The sequence below is a fragment of the Geotrypetes seraphini genome, chromosome 1, assembly GCF_902459505.1.
Source record: "Geotrypetes seraphini chromosome 1, aGeoSer1.1, whole genome shotgun sequence".
In the NCBI taxonomy this organism is placed as follows: domain Eukaryota; kingdom Metazoa; phylum Chordata; class Amphibia; order Gymnophiona; family Dermophiidae; genus Geotrypetes; species Geotrypetes seraphini.
This window is the reverse complement of record NC_047084.1, coordinates 445,815,581-445,833,435: the sequence shown is the minus strand read 5'-3', so window position 1 is coordinate 445,833,435 and position 17,855 is coordinate 445,815,581. Positions and strand designations below refer to the sequence as shown.

Genomic DNA, 17,855 nt, shown 5'->3' with positions numbered 1-17,855 from the left:
AGGTTCAAAGAAGAGCGATCAAAATGATAAAGGGGATGGGGCTCTTCAGCTTGGAAAAGACAGCTGAGGGGTGGGGGGGGATGCGATTGAGATTGACAAAATCCTGAATGGTGTAGAATGGGTACGAGTGAATAGATTTTTCACCCTTTCAAAAAGTACAAAAAACAAGGGACACTCAAAGATATTACATGAGAAATACTTTTAATACAAATAGGAGGACATATTTTGCTACTCAAAGAATAGTTAAGTTCTGGAACATGGTAACACTGGTTAGCGTAGCTCGGCTTAAGAAAGGTTTGGACAAGTTCCCAGAGGAAACATTGATAGCCCGTTATTGAGACAGTCATGGAGGAAGTTACTGCTTGCCCTGGCTAGGTAATATAGAAAGTTGCTACTATCTGGGTTTCTGCCAGGTACCTGTGACCTGGATTGGCCATTATTGAAAACAGGAAACTGGGCTAGATGGACCATTGGTCTGACCCAGTATGGCTATTCTTATATTCATTAATGTAACAATATGATGTAGGAGCACTTGATTGTGAGACAAGGTCGTGTATTCTTTAAAACAGGAGTCCTCAAGAAGCAAGCACCATTTTGAATTAGTATGGGAATAGCATTATTATTACAAGAAAAGCAGTTTTAAGATCGTTTGGGGGAATTGTGGAGGTTAGAGTTAATATGATTTATATAATAACTAGTGTTTTAGCCCATTACATTAACGGGTGCTAGTAAAGCCTCCTTCCCTCACATGTCCCCTATTTTCAGCCCCAGCTCCAAACCCATTTCTACCCTTCCAGCCCCCTTCTCCCATCTGTTTCCTTTCAGCCCGAGCCCCCTTTTCTCACCAGCAGCATTTCCCTCCCCACTCCACTTCCCTGTCCAGCAACACCTCTTCCTTGCTCCCCTGGCCCAGTAGTACCTCTTCCCTGCTTCCCTCATCCAGTAGCACCTCTTCCCTGTTCCCCCGGTCCAGCAGCACCTCTTCCCTGCTCCCCCTATCCCTCTTCATTGCTCCCCTGGTCCAGTAGCACCTCTTCCCTGCTCCCCCTGTCCCTCTTCCCTGCTCCCCAGGTCCAGTAGCACCTCTTCCCTGCTCCCCCTGTCCCTCTTCCCTGCTCCCCTGGTCCAGTAGCACCTCCTCCCTGCTCCTACCTGTTTCCCCGGTCCAGTATGCAGCGTTGTGAGCATCGCGGCCGGCTTTTGCAAACCTCATAGGCCGCTCTGCCCCTCGGAAGCACATTCCCTCTGACGCGATCGCGTATGTCAGAGGAACCATTCTACTGAGGTGCTAGGCGGCCTGCGAAGTTTGATACAGCCGGCCGCAATCCTCACGGGAGCAGCGTCCGACCCTCAGCGGCTCGGTCCTCCTCCCGGCAGCTGCTTCCAGCGCAGCGCCGCGAAGCCCTCCTCCCGGCAGCCGCCGCTCCGCACTTCATGCGCCTTAGCGCGCATGCGCACTCTGCCGACAACAGAACTACAGATCAGGGATCAGGGAACATGGCGGTAAGAGTGCGCATGCGCGCTTAGCATTTTATTATAGTAGATTGAACGTTTTTGAAGGGACAGAAAAGACTGGGGGATTAAGGAGGAGACATTTCTAATCCCTCCAGTTGGATGCTGTTCAAAATGAGCAACTTTCAAAAACCTAGAACTCCCTTGGAGCAGGTGTACACTCTGAAAGATTAACCACCTTTACATCCTGAGGCAGCTTATGATTAGTGAAACGCTGACCATTGTCGATGTGTGGTGTGCTTTCTGTCCTCTATCTCAGATGAGTATTGTTCCATTGTGACTATTTGAGCACCAGTTGCTACAGATATTTATTTTCATGATGGATTTATGGTGAATTCAGATACCTTTCTGGTTTGCATTGCACAAGGCTTTTTCTTTAGTAAAATATTAAACGAGGAGGTTTTTAATGCCAGTGATTTAATCTTACCCCATGTAGCCTCCACTTTTTTATGTTGGTTTGATGGAGAAGGGGATCTGAGGCTTTTTCCTACCTCGTGGTAATTTTTACACTGAAAGCCTTTAAGGTGTTCAACCAGAGGCATCTGATTACATTTCTTGTGAAAATATAGATATTTTCTAAGTAGCTCCGTTTGTTTTGCATGATTCATATGATTACTGTGCTATGAACTTTTTTGAGAGTGTGATTTAATATTATTGTTTTTCTCAATTAGGCTTGTGTAGGTTGGGCTAGAAAACATAAACATACATTCCTCTTCTGAAATGTGGAATGCATATTTATCTTTTTGACCAGACCTAGTCACACCCAAAATACGCTCAGACTGTGCCCCCTTATTAAGTGCAAGTGCTCGAATTTTGGATGTATATAGCTCAGCACTGTAAATGTGGTACTTAGGTGTGTATACAAAATACTGGTTTATGCATACTAAAATGAGAATAGGACTTTTGCAGTACCATATTTTCACGCATATAACGCACGCGTTATACGTGTTTTTACAAACCGTGCATAACCTTGCGCGGTATACGTGTGAGCGCGCTATATAAAAATTTTTTTACATAGTTCCCACCCCGCCCGACGCCCAATTCATCATCCGGAAGGACCGCTCGCACCCCCACCGCTCGCACTCCCACCCAAAGAACCGCTCGCACTCCCACAGCCTCCCCCCCTCCCCCATGGAGAAGCTGTCTACCTTGTTTCCGGATGCCAGTGAGCCCAGCTGCTTCCTCTGCCGGCGGTCCTGCCCCTTCTCTGAGCCCTGCTGCGCTGCTTCCTCTTCCGGCGGTCCCGCCCTTTCTCTGACGTCAGAGAAAGGGCGGGACCGCCGGAAGAGGAAGCAGCATAGCGCAGGGCTCAGAGAAGGGGCGGGACCGCCGGCAGAGGAAGCAGCTGGGCTCACTGGCATCCGGAAACAAGGTAGACAGCTTCTCCATGGGGGAGGGGGGGAGGCTGTGGGGGTGCGAGCGGTTCTTCGGGTGGGAGTGCGAGCGGTGGGGGTGCGAGCAGTCCTTCCAGATGATGAATCAGGCGTCGGGGGGGGCATCAGGCTTTCAGGATGGGGATAGGACTTCAAGGGGGGACAAGCAGACCTTCAAGGGGGGACAGGACTTCAAGGGGGGGCAGCCAGAGGAGAGTCGGGGCAGCGAACGGAGAGTCGGGGCAGCGAACGGAAAGTCGGGGCGGGTGAAAGGAGAGTCGGGGCAGCCAGAGGAGAGTCGGGGCAGTGAACGGAAAGTTGGGGTGGGTGAACGGAGAGTCGGGGCAGCCAGAGGAGAGTTGGGGCAGCCAGAGGAGAGTCGGGGCGGCTTGCACGGTATACCCGTGAGCGCGGTATATAAAAATTTCTGTACATAAATTTGTGTTTTCCGCGTGCTATACCCGTGTGCGCGTTTTACACGGGTGCGCGTTATCTACGTGAAAATACGGTAATCACTTTTGTGTGTTAAAAACGTCACTAGAAATCGCCATGAAAATGAATTGCTGAATGGGGTAAAATAACCTTTTACTGCTGCATGTATTTTGCACACATCCATACCTTTAATGTTTAATAATGGGTGAATTATCTTGGGAGGATCACATTTCTTACGCAGAGCTGTTTGTTCCATTTCTTTGTCCAGTGTTCTCTAAATTTTAGAATATCAATATGGTTAAACATCTTTTATATAAAACACAGCACACATTGATATAATACAGTAGTTAGTTACAATTACTGCATTGCAACTTAAACTGAGGGCTAGATTCTCAAAATATAGACAGCAGATGTAAATTCTCAAAACTGACATATTTCAATCACTGAATTGAAAATAAAATCATTTTTTCCTACCTTTGTTGTCTGGTGATTTTGGTTTTCTAATCATCTTTTCCCAGTCTCTGGCTGCACTTCCTTCTGTCTGTGTTCCTAACTCTGTTTACAGGATCTTTTTATCCATTTGTTGTTTTTCTGTCCTTCACTTTTTGTCCTACATCCATCTTTGGCATTAACATTCAACTTTCTTCCATTTTTCTGCTTCCTTCTCAATCTATTTTTCCATGTCGTCCCCTCTCCATCCATGGGCCCAATTTTCTCCCTACTTCTCCCCTATTCCCATCAATCCTAAACAGCATTTCTTCCATCTCTCTTCTCTTCCCCACTCCTCCTATCCATGGGCATCATCTCCTCTCTCTCTGCCCCTCCCGTGTTCTAACATCTCAGTCTTCCCCCTTCCTATGGTCTGGCATTTTTCTTCTCTCATTCCCATAGTCCTACTGTGGTCTGGCACTCTCCTCCTTCACTGGCTTCTCTCCTTTCTTCCCAACCCCATCCCCTTCTCATGGTCTGACATCTCACTCTCTTCTCCTTCCTACAGTCTGGCATACCTCTCTCCCCTTCTTCCCTTCCCTCCCCTTCCAGTGGTCAAACATCTCTCTCCTTCCCTTCCCTTTTTCTCATGGTCTGGTATCTCTCTCTTCTTCTTGCAGTCTGGCATCTCTCCCCTCCTTCCCATCTTTCCTCCCAACTACTGTGGTCTGGCATCTCTCTCTCTCTCTCCTTCTTTCCTGGCATCACTCTCTCCTTCCTTCCCTCCCCCTTCCCATGGTCCATCTCCCTCCTCTCCCTTCCTGTAGTCTGTTATCTCTCTCCTCGGAGTCTGGCATATTTCACTCCTCTCCTTCCATCCCTGCTCCGTATCTCTCTCTCCTTCCCTTTCCTCTCCTGTGATCTGGCATTGCTATCCTCCCCTTTCCCTTTTTCTTCCCACAGAGGCCTGGCATCTTCTTACCCATTTTTCCTTATTTGCACAGTCCAGCATCTCTGTATTACCCTCTCCCTCCCAAAGAGAGCTAGAAAAAGAAAGGGTAAAAAAGTGCCAGATCCTGCTGGGGGTGGGGAAAAATGATGAAATTCTGGACAGGATCCACGGGCCACCCCAAAGGTCTCGAAGGGCCACAATTGGCTCATGGGCCTTGCAATGAAGACCACTGGTCTAAAGGATGTCAACTTACATCAAGTTCAACTGAGCAGCAGGACTGAACTTTGGTTTATTACTGAGGGCCAGTATGATTAGCTTTAATTACATCTAAATCTCAGCGATCAGGTAATACATGCTTGGCTATTTGACAATATACTGGACTAATGACATGCCTCCTTATCTTGCTTTGCATCAAAGATTTTACAAGCAGAACTTATTTTTTGGATTTATAACACTGCTGCACAATTTTGTAATAAGAATCCTGCGGTAATTCAATGCCGAGTATCTCCCTTATTTTTCTTAACAAGTTAAAATTGATATATTCCATTGTCAGCTTCTAATACAGTTTCAAAGTAAAATTTTGTTTGGTTAATCATATCATGTAAGAGCAGTAAATGGGTTAAAGGGTTCAGTTTGATATGGATTCAAAAATGTCTTCCAGCTCTGCACAAAGAAGTTGACATATTGCGTAGCATCATCCTGGTGGCCATAATTTGTAAATAAATGCCTTATTGAAGCAGAAGTAATTGTGGGATAGGACACATTTCGTTAATTTTGTGATAGCAACTGTGTATACTGGTGGTACTAAGTAGATGCTTTTAGGAATTTATTAGAGGCTGCTACGACATCTCTATAGGGAACAATACTGTATAGTGATTCTGCATCCATTGTGACCAGCAGACTGTCATATGCAACTGTCTGATGCTTTAAATTTTGTTCAGGAAGCTGGGGGTATCTTGTATGACATTATGAAAGAACATCTTTATAAAGATTATGCATATTATACCTCCATATGGTGGAATGGAGTCCTGTCTTCTGATAATATAAGTTCTTCCTCCATTTTGCCATCTGTTTTTTCCTCTACTACATCCTCTCGGTTAGTTAGTGGACTGACACCTTCAGATGCTTTCATGATCATTTCTCCCAAACTTTCAGAATGTGTTGTTTCAGATTCACTGTTAGCAAAATTTAGGAGTGAGAGAAGAAAGTATTTAATGAGGATACGCTGTGAATTAATATTATGTACTCTACCTAAAGGGTTAAATTCTATATATGTTGCTGAAAAGGTAGGTGCTTAGCTTGATTTTATAAATTGCCTCCAGAGTTGGGTGTGATTCATAGAATCAGTGTAGCACCAATCTGCGTGACTAACAGTTAGACGCAGCCATTTATTCCAATGAAAACCTGTGCTTAAGTTGTGCTTGGATTGAGCTTATTCTATAATAGTGTGCTTAACTTTTAGAAAAACCCAAAATCCACTCACAGCCACACACACCTTTTCAGTTCCACACACTAGAATTTACACATATGTCTTTATAGAATAGGCCTAAAAAGAAATGTGTGTAAATTCTAATTAGGGTCAATTAGTGCTGATAATCCATGTTAGTAGTCAATTATCTGTGATGATTATCTCATTAATCAATTAAGTTTCATTCGTACATTGAATGCACGCCCAAATTTGTGTGCTACCTCAAAGCACCATATAAAGAATCCTGGGGTGACAAACTAAATAAAGTTCTACATTTTATTTATAACAAACGTGAAACTTTTATTTCATTTCAATGGTTTACATCTATCGTTCAAAACGTAGATTTGAAATATAGTCTACATTTCTAGACATTACTGTATACTGTGATACCATCTGTTATAAGACAAAAATGCCTAGTACCAACAACCAGTGGCGTACCTAGCATATGTGACACCCGGGGCCCATCATTTTTTGACACCCCCCATCTATATCAAAAATATGATTTTTAGTAACAATCCACATATCGCACAAGAGTATACCTAGGAAAAGGCAGCATCTTAAACACTGCAGTGAGCACTAGAATACCAACACATACATGGGTAAAACTAAACAAGCCAGATCCCACACAGTCAATTGATCCTGTAGTCAATGCCAACTGAAAACTATGTCCTTTTCATACACACAGAACAGAGATACGCCCAATATGGAATAATCACAAACTAAAAATAGAAATATGTAGACAAAAGTTAAACTGAACCGCCAAGAAACCAGACTCTGCATACAATACAACACCACAGAAACAGTGACTCATGTCCCCTAATACTGTGTAAAATATAAAGACAGTAGATGTAAATTTGAAGAAACTTATACATAACAATCACCACCTTACAAATTAACAAATAAAAATAAAACAAATAATGAGAAATAAGAAAATACCATTTTATTGGACCAATCCATTCTTCAATTAGCTTTCAGAGGCCAAATCTTTCTTCAGAACAGTACAGTATACTGCTGTTATGGTATCCTGTCCTGAGGAAAGGGGTTTAGTCCAAAAAATTGCCTTATTTCCATTTCCTATTTATAAACTTTTATCAATACAGTTACAATACTACTTGATTCTAAGTAAAGCAACAAAAAAATCTTTCAACCTTTTGTCGTTTCTGCTTTAATCATCTTATCTTTGCTCTCTTCTTTCTATACAGCGTTTATCCTCTCTCCCTTCCATGCAACATCTGCCCTCTCTTTGCCTCTTCCACTCAGCTTCTTGCCTCTTCCACTCAGCTTCTGCCCTCTCTCTCTACCCCTTCCTTCTACTGCCCATACTTTCTCTGCCCCTTCCATCTACTGTCCACCCTCTCTCTCTATGTCCCTTCAATAAACTGTATATCTGGGGTCCCTTCTCTCCTTTGCACATGATTCATTTCAGCTTCACCCCCCTCTCCATTTTTCTGTCTCCCCTATGCTTTGGCATCTCTCTCTTTCTATTCTTCTCTCCTTCCTTCCCACTCCACACCATTGTGTGGTATCTCTATCTCCTTCCCTTCCCTCATGCCATGGCATCTCTTCCTCCCCTTCCATGGACTGGTATCTCCTTTCCTTTTTTCCTTTCCCTCCCTCCCATGGACTTGGCATCTTTGGTTCCTCTCCCTTGTCTTCCTTCTCCCTTCTTCCCTCTCTCTCCCCAATTGGGTGCTGCTGCTACAGCATTTCTACCCTCCCCACTTCCCTGTACAGCATTTCTACCCTCCCCACTTCCCTGTGCAGCATTTCTACCCTCCTCCCCTTCCCTGCCCAGCATTTCTACCCTCCCCCCCTTCCCTGCCCAGCATGTCCGGCCGGTTCCCCTGCTAAAAGCCATGGGTGTCCGCTCCTCGTGTGATCCGTGGCTGCGTCGGAAGCCTTCTCTCCGATGTCACGACGTCAGAGAGAATGCTTCCGACGCAGCTGCAGATCACGCGAGGAGTGGACACATGTGGCTTTCTGTAGGAATGCCCCACAATAAACACACACGCAATCTTAGAGTCGAGAGGAGACGCCCCAAATGAATGGTCTCTCCCTCTTTTTATTGAGAATCATATCTCCATTAATTACTTAGTTAATGCTCTACAAGGTTATAATTTCATAATGCATTTACAGTGAGGATTAAACCATTGTTTATCTATATCATTTGTCTCAAAGCTACTAACTCACGTGACATATGAATACATAATAACAGTTACAATAAAGTGAATCCCAATGTGTACATTTCTGATATGTCTCAAATCTTACTATGGCATGTGACAGTCCAAAGGTTATAATGCATGCTTCTTAAGCTCTCTTGATTAGCCTTGCTCAGGCAAAGTCTGATTGTTGCCCATATAAGGGATGCTTAAACAAGATAAGAGAAAAAGGGTAAATGTATGGTCAGGTTAATATATGGCAAGGGAGGAGGGAATGCCTCAGCCTTCTGCTCAAAGTGCAACCCTTGTCCTTGCTTAGAATGAATACGTGGCAGGAGGGAGAGGGAGAGGAGATGAGAAACAGGGCCTCAGAACCAAACTCAAGCCTGGATCCACACACAGGCACAGATCTGCACACAGGGCCTAGGTCGGTGTGCCGACCTGGCTTGCGTTCAGAACCGCCTGCGTGCGGACCCCGTCAGTGTTCTGATGCCCTGGATCAGAACTTATCAGATCTCCATCCCTACAGCTTTCTGCAGGGGAGCTGGCCAGAAGCTGAGCAATGCTGGTGAGCACCCGCGGACACCCCTGTTTACTGCCGCTGTTGCTGTTTAAGGAAAGGCAGCAGCGGCAGAATAGGGAGGGTAGCCGGTTGTTCACCCCCTTGGGTCGTGCACCCGGGGAGGACTGCCCCCTCTTGGTACGCCACTGCAAACAACTATTCCAAAATTGCTGGAACCTTGAAAAAACAGCCAACACAAGAACCTCACTGATGTTATGAACTGGCTGAATGACAGTACAGTGGTACCTCGGAATCTGAACTTAATCCGTCCCATTCAAGTTCCAAAACCATCGAGTTCCAAGACAATTTTTCCCATTGAAAATAATAGAAACCAGATTAAATCATTCCTTGTTCCCACAAACTCAGATTTTCAAATAAATTTAACAGTATACACACTGGATCGTGCCCCACTGGCAGAGACAGCAGAATCGAGTCCCCCAGGCAGAGACAGCAAGATCGGGCACCCCAACCGGCATAGACAGCAAAATTGGGCCCTTGCCATAAAGATTGGCAATGGCAAGCGGTGCTCAAAACAAAGCTTCCCTCTGACGCGAACCGCCCAGGTGGAAACAAGAAGCTGCATCAGAGGGGAAACTTTGGGCTGAGCAACATTTGTAGTTCCTGTACGTTCGGATTTCAAAGCAGCGTTCGGATTCCAGGGCAAAATTTAATTTAAAAAATAGTTTGGATTCCAAGTTGTTCGAGTTCTGGGGCGTTCGGATTCTGAGGTACCACAGTATTATATTTTAGTTTCCATGGAAGGGGAACTAAAAAAAACACCAAATAAACCCCCACTTTTAATAGTTTTGCAAATGTAAGAATGAATTGTATGATGCCTAAGCATGTGAAAAATACACAAAATATATTTTTACATTACTGAGCATAGATATGTTGTCTCTTTAGCTAAAAAAAATCTCTAAGAATATAACTATTGCAACTTTTTTTAAAAAATCTTTATTCATTTTCAAACATACCATAAGTCTATCAATATTTTAAAACAAATTAATCATAAATATATCACTTAATAATCATCAATAGTACAAACAGCACAGTTACTTACCGTAGCAGGTGTTATCCAGGGACAGCAGGCAGCTATTCTCACAAATGGGTGACATCACTGGCGGAGCCCGGATGCGGATGCCTCACAAGCAGACTTGCTTGAAGAAACACGAAGTTTCGAGTCACCTACACCGCGCATGCACACGTGCCTTCCAGCCCAGCACAGGGCGCGTCTCCTCAGTTCAGATAGCTAGCAGAGAAGCCAACCAGGGGAGGTGGGTGGGTTGTGAGAATAGCTGCCTGCTGTCCCTGGATAACACCTGTTACGGTAAGTAACTGTACTTTATCCCAGGACAAGCAGGCAGGTATTCTCACATATGGGTGACCTCCAAGCTAACCAGAATGGGATGGTGGGAGTGTTGGCAATTTAGGAGAATAAATTTTGTAATACTGTTTGGCCAAACAATCCAGACAATAGTGAGAAGTGAAGGTATGAACCAAGGACCAAGTAGCAGCTCTACAAATTTCCTCAATAGGTGTAGATCTGAGGAAAGCTACTGAAGCTGCCATTGCTCTGACTTTATGGGCTGTGACTTTACTGTGAAGGGTAATCCAACCTCAGCATAGCAGAAAGAGATACAAGCGCCATCCAGTTGGAGATGGTATGCTTAGAAATAGGATGGCCCAACTTATTTAGATCGAAGGAAACAAAAAGTTGAGGAGCAGTTCTGTGTGGTTTGGTGCGTTCCAAGTAGAAGGCCAAAGCACGTTTACAGTCCAGAGTATGAAGAGCTGATTCTCCAGGATGAGAATGAAGCTTTGGAAAAAACACTGGAAGAACGATGGATTGGTTGAGATGAAATTCCAAGACCACTTTAGGGAGGAATTTAGGATGAGTACAAAGAACCACTTTATCATGATGGAACACTGTGAATGGTGGGTCAGCAACTAAAGCTTGCAGCTCACTAACTCGTCGAGCAGAAGTGAGGGCAATGAGAAACACCACTTTCCAAGTGAGATACTTCAGATGAGCCTTATCAATTGGTTCAAATGGAGGCTTCATGAGTTGAGGAAGGACAACATTGAGTTCCCAAACCACAGGAGGTGGTTTGAGAGGAGGTTTGACACTGAAAAGTCCTTTCATGAATCTGGAAACCACCGGATGAACAGAGAAGGGTTTCCCTTCAATAGGCTAATGGAAAGCCGCAATTGCACTGAGATGGACTCGGATAGATGTAGACTTGAGGCCAGAATTGGATAAGTGCAAAAGATAGTCCAAAACAGAAGATAAGGAGGAATGCTGAGGCTTCTTATGATGAGAAAAACACCATGTAGAAAATCTAGTCCATTTTTGGAGATAGCATTGTCTAGTGTTGAGCTTTCTAGAAGCCTCTAAAAAGTCTCTGACAGATTGAGAAAACTGAAGAGGGGTTATGTTGAGAGGTACCAAGCTGTCAGGTGTAGAGACTGCAGGTTGGGATGAAGCAGAGATCCTTGACTCTGTGTAAGCAGAGAAGGAAAAACTGGTAGAAGGTATGGCTCCCTGCTGCTGTAGAAGGGAGTACCAAGGTTGTCTCGGCCACCGAGGAGCGATTAGAATCATGGTGGCATGATCATTCTTCAACTTGACCAGAGTCTTGAGAATGAGAGGGAATGGAGGGAATGCGTAGAGGAAGAGATTTGTCCATTCCAGAATAAAAGCATCTGCCTCGAGGCGGTGAGGAGAGTATAGCCTGGAGCAGAACTGAGGCAGTTTGTAGTTGTGGGGAGTTGCAAAGAGGCCTATCTGAGGTGTTCCCACTGTGAAAAAATGTGATAAAGAGACGAAGAATGGAGAGTCCATTCGTGAGGTTGCAGTAGACAACTCAAGTTGTCTGCCAAGCAATTCTTTGCCCCTTGAATGTAGACAGCTTTGAGGAAGGTGTTGTGGCGGATTGCCCAGTTCCAAACCTCCAGAGCTTCTTGACAAAGGGAGGCAGACCCTTTCCCTCCCTGTTTGTTGACATAATACATGGCGACTTGGTTGTCCGTCTGAATGAGGACTACTGTGTCGTGAAGCAGATGTTGAAAAGCGTGGAGAGCTTTGAGGATTGCTCTGAGTTCCAACTGATTGATATGACACTGACGATCCGTACTGGTCCAGAGGCCTTGAGAACGGAGACCATCAAGATGAGCGCCCCAAGCATAGGTCGTGAGGACCTTCTGATGAGGGGGCGTTTGAAAAAGCACACCTCTGGAAAGATTGGAAGAGAGCATCCACCAACGGAGAGACTGCTTCAAAGAAGGAGTGACTGTGATGTGTCGAGAAAGAGGATAGCAAACCTGCGTCCATTGAGATGCCAGAGTCCACTGAGGAATTCTGAGGTGAAGTCTGGCAAAAGGAGTCACGTGTACTGTGGAGGAGATGTGACCTAGGAGTACCATCATGGGTCTCGCTGAGATGGAAGAGCAGGAAGACACTGTATGACAGAGTTGAAGTAGAGCTTCCAGACGTTGCTGTAGAAGGAATGCTCTGAGTTGGACAGTGTCCAGAACAGCTCCAATGAATTGTAGAGTCTGTAAGGATTGAAGCTGAGATTTGGGAAAATTGATCTCGAATCCCAAACTTTGTAGGAACCAGGTAGTCTGTTGGGTCGCTACAATAACCCCTTGAGACGTGGAATCTTTGATGAGCCAGTCGTCGAGGTAGGGAAACACCTGAAGACCATGATTCCTTAAAGCTGCTGCTACCACTACCAGGCACTTGGTGAACACTCTGGGAGACAAGGCCAGGCCGAAGGGTAGTACTCTGTATTGATAATGCAGATTCCCCACCCGAAATCTGAGATACTGACGGGAGGCCGGATGAAAGGGAATATGAGTATAGGCCTCCTTGAGATCCAGAGAGCATAAACAGTCGTTCTGCTCGAGAAGGGGATAAAGGGATGCCAGGGACAACATTCAAAACTTTTCTTTGACTAGAAATTTGTTGAGAGCCCTGAGATCCAAAATGGGTCGCAGATCGCCCATCTTCTTCAGAACAAGGAAGTAACGGGAGTAAAACCTCCAGTTTTGCTGCTCCAGAGGAACTGGTTTGATGGCATGGAGTCGAAGCAGAGCTTGAGCTTCCTGAAGAAGAAGGGAGATCTGGGATGGATTGGAAGGATACTCTCTTGGAGGAAGCTCTGGTGGAACCTGAGTGAAATGAAGAGAGTATCCTTCTCTCAGGATGGTAAGCACCCAGAGATCGGAGGTAATTAACGTCCATCGGTCATAAAAATGATGGAGACGACCTCCTATAGGGAGAAAAAGAGACAGAGACAGAACGGTGGAGGTTATGCTCTGTTTTAAACAGTCAAAAAGGCTGAGAAGCCTTAGGTGCAGCAGAAGGTTGGGGGTTTTGCTGTTTCTGAGGTTGCTGTTTCTTAAGAGGAGGGCGAATGTATGGAGCCGGCTTTGGAGCATAACGCCATTGATAGATCAAAGTAGGGTGTGCAGGCTTGGCAGGAGCTGGCTTTGGCTTAGGTCTGACAATTGAAGCAAAAGATTTCTCATGGTCAAACAATTCTTGGTGGCTGCCTCGATAGATTCATCAAAGAGGTCATTGCCCTCACAAGGAATGTTAGCTAAGCAGTCTTGAAGATTAGGGTCCATATCGATTGGAGTAGATCGAGGCTTAGAGGAAGATGGTCTGTCCTGAGAAGAAGAACTATGCCTGGAATGATGCCTCGAGGAAGGCCTCGAATGTCGGTGAGAACTGTGTCTGGAACCAGATAACGAGGATCGAGGAGACTTCGCCTCGGAGACGAGAGCAGCTGAAGCCATCGGATGAATAGGACTAGAGGCTGTAAGATCGAAACTCCAGAGGCTTGGTAGAGGAACCTCGATGCACTCCCAAAGACTCTGCTCCTTTTACAGAGTGTGAGGATTCCCATCGAGGCACTCGCAAAGAATCTGCTCCTTGCTTTACGTGCTTGGATGCCAGACCAGACGCTTGCAGAGACTCTGCTCCCTGCAAAGAGTGTGTAAGGTCAGACTGGGGCTAAGGAAGCGGCTCGACCTCGCGGGAGTCTGCTGAATGCCCAGGCTGGATAAGAGGAAGCAGTTTGGGTCCCATGTTAGTAAGGAACTGAATAAACTGCTTCTCTAACATGGTCTGGAAAGAAGCCGGCAAGGATGGATCCGTGTCTGAAACTGGACTACCTGCTTTGGCTGGAGGTTCCTTCGAGGTAGTGTGAGTGTGCTTCGACCTGGGAGTCTTAGACACTTTAATCACCACCGGCGGAACTGACATGCTGAGCTATCTGACCTGAGGAAACAGGGGAAGATACAGCAGATGACGTTGAAGCAAGAGCCGCTGCAAATGACGAAGGTCTGATGAGGCTTGAGGTGGAAGCAGGAAGCGCAGAAGGAGCCTCGGTGGGAGTCGAGGCTGAAGTTGAGGGATCAGTAGAAGACTCCATCTCAAAGAGCTTGTCCACCAAAATACAACGACGCTTGAAAGAACGAGGCTGAAGTGTTTGGCAAGGCAGGCATGACCTAGGATGATGTTTCGGCCCAAGGCACTTGAGGCAGCGTCTGTGAGGGTCTGTAAGAGAGATCGTGCACTGACACTTGCTACACTTCTTGAAGCCCATGGCAGGCTGGGACATAGAAGGAAAAATAGCCGCCGCAAAATCGAAGCCCTCGGGATGCGGCCTGTCCCGGGAAACGAACGGAAGAAGAAAAAAATTTTTTTTACTAAAAAATAAAAGAAATAAACTAAAAACAGCGATTCGTGAGGAAAAAAACACAAACCGCGGTTGAGAGAAGGCACAAAGGAACAAAGTTAAATGCAGAGAGTCAAAGACGGACTTCTCAGCTCCGCGGAAAACTGAGAACTGAGGAGATACGCTGGGCGGGAAGGCACTTGTGCATTCGCGGTGCGGGCGACTCGAAACTTCGAGTTTCTTCAAGCAAGTCTGCTTGTGAGGCGTCCGCATCCAGGCTCCGTCGGTGACGTCACCCATATGTGAGAATACCTGCCTGGGATAAAATATGCTATCTTCCACCCTTCCCATCCCTTTCTATTATATAATCAAATACATTGTACAATATATAATAATAAAATCATAAAATTATCCCCCCACCCCCCTCATAATTGAACCTGTAAAATTAAGGGGAAAAAAATCATCTAATCAGTACAATATTTTGTTAATGGCTCCCACACATCTTGAAATTTCCTAAAACACCCTTGCTGTATTGCAATAAATCTTTCCATTTTATATATGTGACATAGGGAATTCCACCAAAATTTATAATTTAGTCTACTCAAGTTCTTCCAATTATAAGTAATTTGTTGAATTGCAACCCCAATCATTATAAGTAACAATTTGTTATTATTTGAAGAAATCTGACTTTTGCTCTCATTGCCATACCAAATAGCACAGTATCATATGATAATGCCACTGGGTTGTCTAATAAACAATTAATTTAGTTCTAAATTGATTTCCAAAAGGTCATAATAAATGGACAGTAGAATAACAAATGATCTAAAGTCCCTGCTTCAAGATGACAGTGCCAACATTTATTAGACTTAGAGCAGTCCAATTTTTGTAACCGAACAGGGGTCCATAATGCTCTATGCCAGTGTTCTTCAACCACCGGTCCATGGACCGGTGGCGGTCCACAGAAATTTCCTGCCGGTCCACAGGGCGGGCATGTGCATCAGGCCTAAAACTGTGTTCTTTAACTGCCAGTCCGCAGTGCGATCAATGCGTTGTTAATAAGATTATATTGTGTGTATATATGAAAAATGAATGGAAAAAAATAGTGTTACAGTTAGGACTATGGGGCAGGGTCTGGGGTAGAGATTGGGTAGAGATGGGCAGGGTCTGGCCCATGACTGCGTGCAGAAGGAGGAGGACCCAGGACGGTGGACAGAGGTCTCTGTGCAGACCGAGACCATCCCCCAGCGCTACACTACAGTCTCTACACAGACAGAGGAGGCTGCGCATCTGGATGGAGATCTCATGCAGGAACTAAAGAGCCTCAGGGAGGAGGTGATACGCCTGAGAAGCATCCGAGAGGACGAGGCCTACATCGACGGAGTCGTCCAGGAGCTGTCCCAAATCACCGAGCAGGCCCATGACAAGTCCATCCTCGAGACGCCCAAATCATCAGCTTTGAAACCAACAATTGGGATACAGGAAATGGCAGCTGGTGACCTCCTCCACGGGCAAACATAGGAGACCCTCCCCCCCTTTTTCAATCTCTTCATCTTCTCCTTCTTCTTACAAACAGGACAACTATACATCAACTCCTCAACTCACCCTGCGGAACAGATTCCAGATTCTTCAGGAAGGAACTGCTGATGAGGAACAGGAGCAGGAACAGGAGCAGGGCCAACACACAGCTCCATCTCCAGGGACAACTGACCGGCTCCCCCCAAAGAAGCGCAGAGTAATAGTCATCGGGGATTCCATGCTGAGGGGTACCGAGGGACCAATTTGCAGACCGGATATGCAATCTAGGGAGGTCTGCTGTCTGCCTGGAGCCAGGATACGAGATGTCACCGCCAGTCTGGATAGACTACTCACGCCCCGAGACCACTTTCCTATGCTTCTTGTCCACATAGGAACCAACGACACTGCCAGGAACACACCGGAGACCATCACCAGAGACTTTGGAGCATTGGGTGAGAGGCTGAAGCGGACAGGAGCGCAGGTGGTTTTCTCATTGATCCTCCCAGTTAGAGGCAAGGGAAGAGCCAGAGATGAACGTATCCATTGGACGAACGAGTGGCTACAGGGATGGTGCCGGGATATGAACTTCAGATTCCTAAACCATGGGGAAGCGCTACAAGGACTTCAGGGACCAGACGGACTCCATCTGACCAGTAGGGGTAAGAACGTCTTCGGACACCGACTAGCCCGCCTGCTTCACAGGGCTTTAAACTAGGTAAGTCGGGGGAGGGTACCCATTCACATATTAGTGCAGAAAGGAATTATCCTGATGAGGTGAGTCGAAACTCTGCTTCCATGTCCAAGGTAAGTACCCACATTGCAAACAGTTCTTTAGGAGTCACACCGACTCGGGTAGGATACGCCTCACAGGGACTAAAGCAAACACAAGATATGGAGGGCCATGTATGTCAATGCACACAGTTTAGGTAACAAAATTCTAGAATTGGAGGCTGAAATAAGGAATGCCGACCTAGATGTGGTGGCAATATCTGAAACTTGGTTCATGGACTCACATGGGTGGGATATGGCTATACCGGGCTACAATCTACTTCATCAGGACAGAGAGGGCAGGTTAGGAGGGGGGTGGGTAGCTCTATACATTAAAGAGGACATCAAAACCACCAGGATCACAGATGTCAAGTACACTGGAGAGTCCCTCTGGGTAAACCTGGCAAGAGGCAGAGAAAAATGCCTGTATCTAGGTATGGTATACAGACCCCCATGACAACTGGAAGACATGAACGCAGAATTAATTGAAGACATAGAGAATATCACTCTACGAGGAGAAGCTGTACTGCTAGGGGACTTCAATATGCCTGATGCAGACTGGAACTCATTTTCAGCGATAACCAGCGGTAGCAGGAGGCTCTTAACCTCCATAAAGGGAGCACGTCTCAAACAAATGGTAACGGAGCCCACTAGGGCCCAGGCGATCCTCGACCTGGTATTCACCAACGGGGAAAGCGTCTCAGAGGTCTCAGTAGGAGATACGCTAGCCTCCAGCGACCACAACATAGTATGGTTCAACCTTAGGAAAGGCTTCCCTAGATCAAACACGAAAACAAAGGTACTCAATTTCCGGGGCACAGACTTCGCACGTATGGGAGATTTCGTCCATCAGACGCTGCAGGACCAAGCGGAGACCGATGATGTAGAAGCTAAGTGGTTAACAATGAAATCAACCATACATGAAGCAACTAGCCGCTTCATAAAATCAGTAAATAAACGACAAAGAAACAATAAACCCCAATGGTTCACCGCGGAGA

General features: G+C 45.8%; 1 protein-coding gene across 5 annotated transcripts in view; it reads right to left on the bottom strand.

Annotated features, from left to right (window-relative positions):
• CNTLN (centlein) overlaps nt 1-17,855 on the bottom strand; it is a 557,312-nt gene that overhangs the window by 195,022 nt on the left and 344,435 nt on the right. For all 5 annotated transcript variants that reach the window (XM_033920529.1, XM_033920556.1, XM_033920539.1 and 2 more), the window contains 2 exons: nt 5,705-5,873; nt 3,504-3,591 (listed from right to left, as the gene is read on the bottom strand). In XM_033920529.1, coding sequence (XP_033776420.1) covers nt 3,504-3,591; nt 5,705-5,873 — 257 coding nt within the window. The remainder of the gene's footprint in view (nt 1-3,503; nt 3,592-5,704; nt 5,874-17,855) is intronic.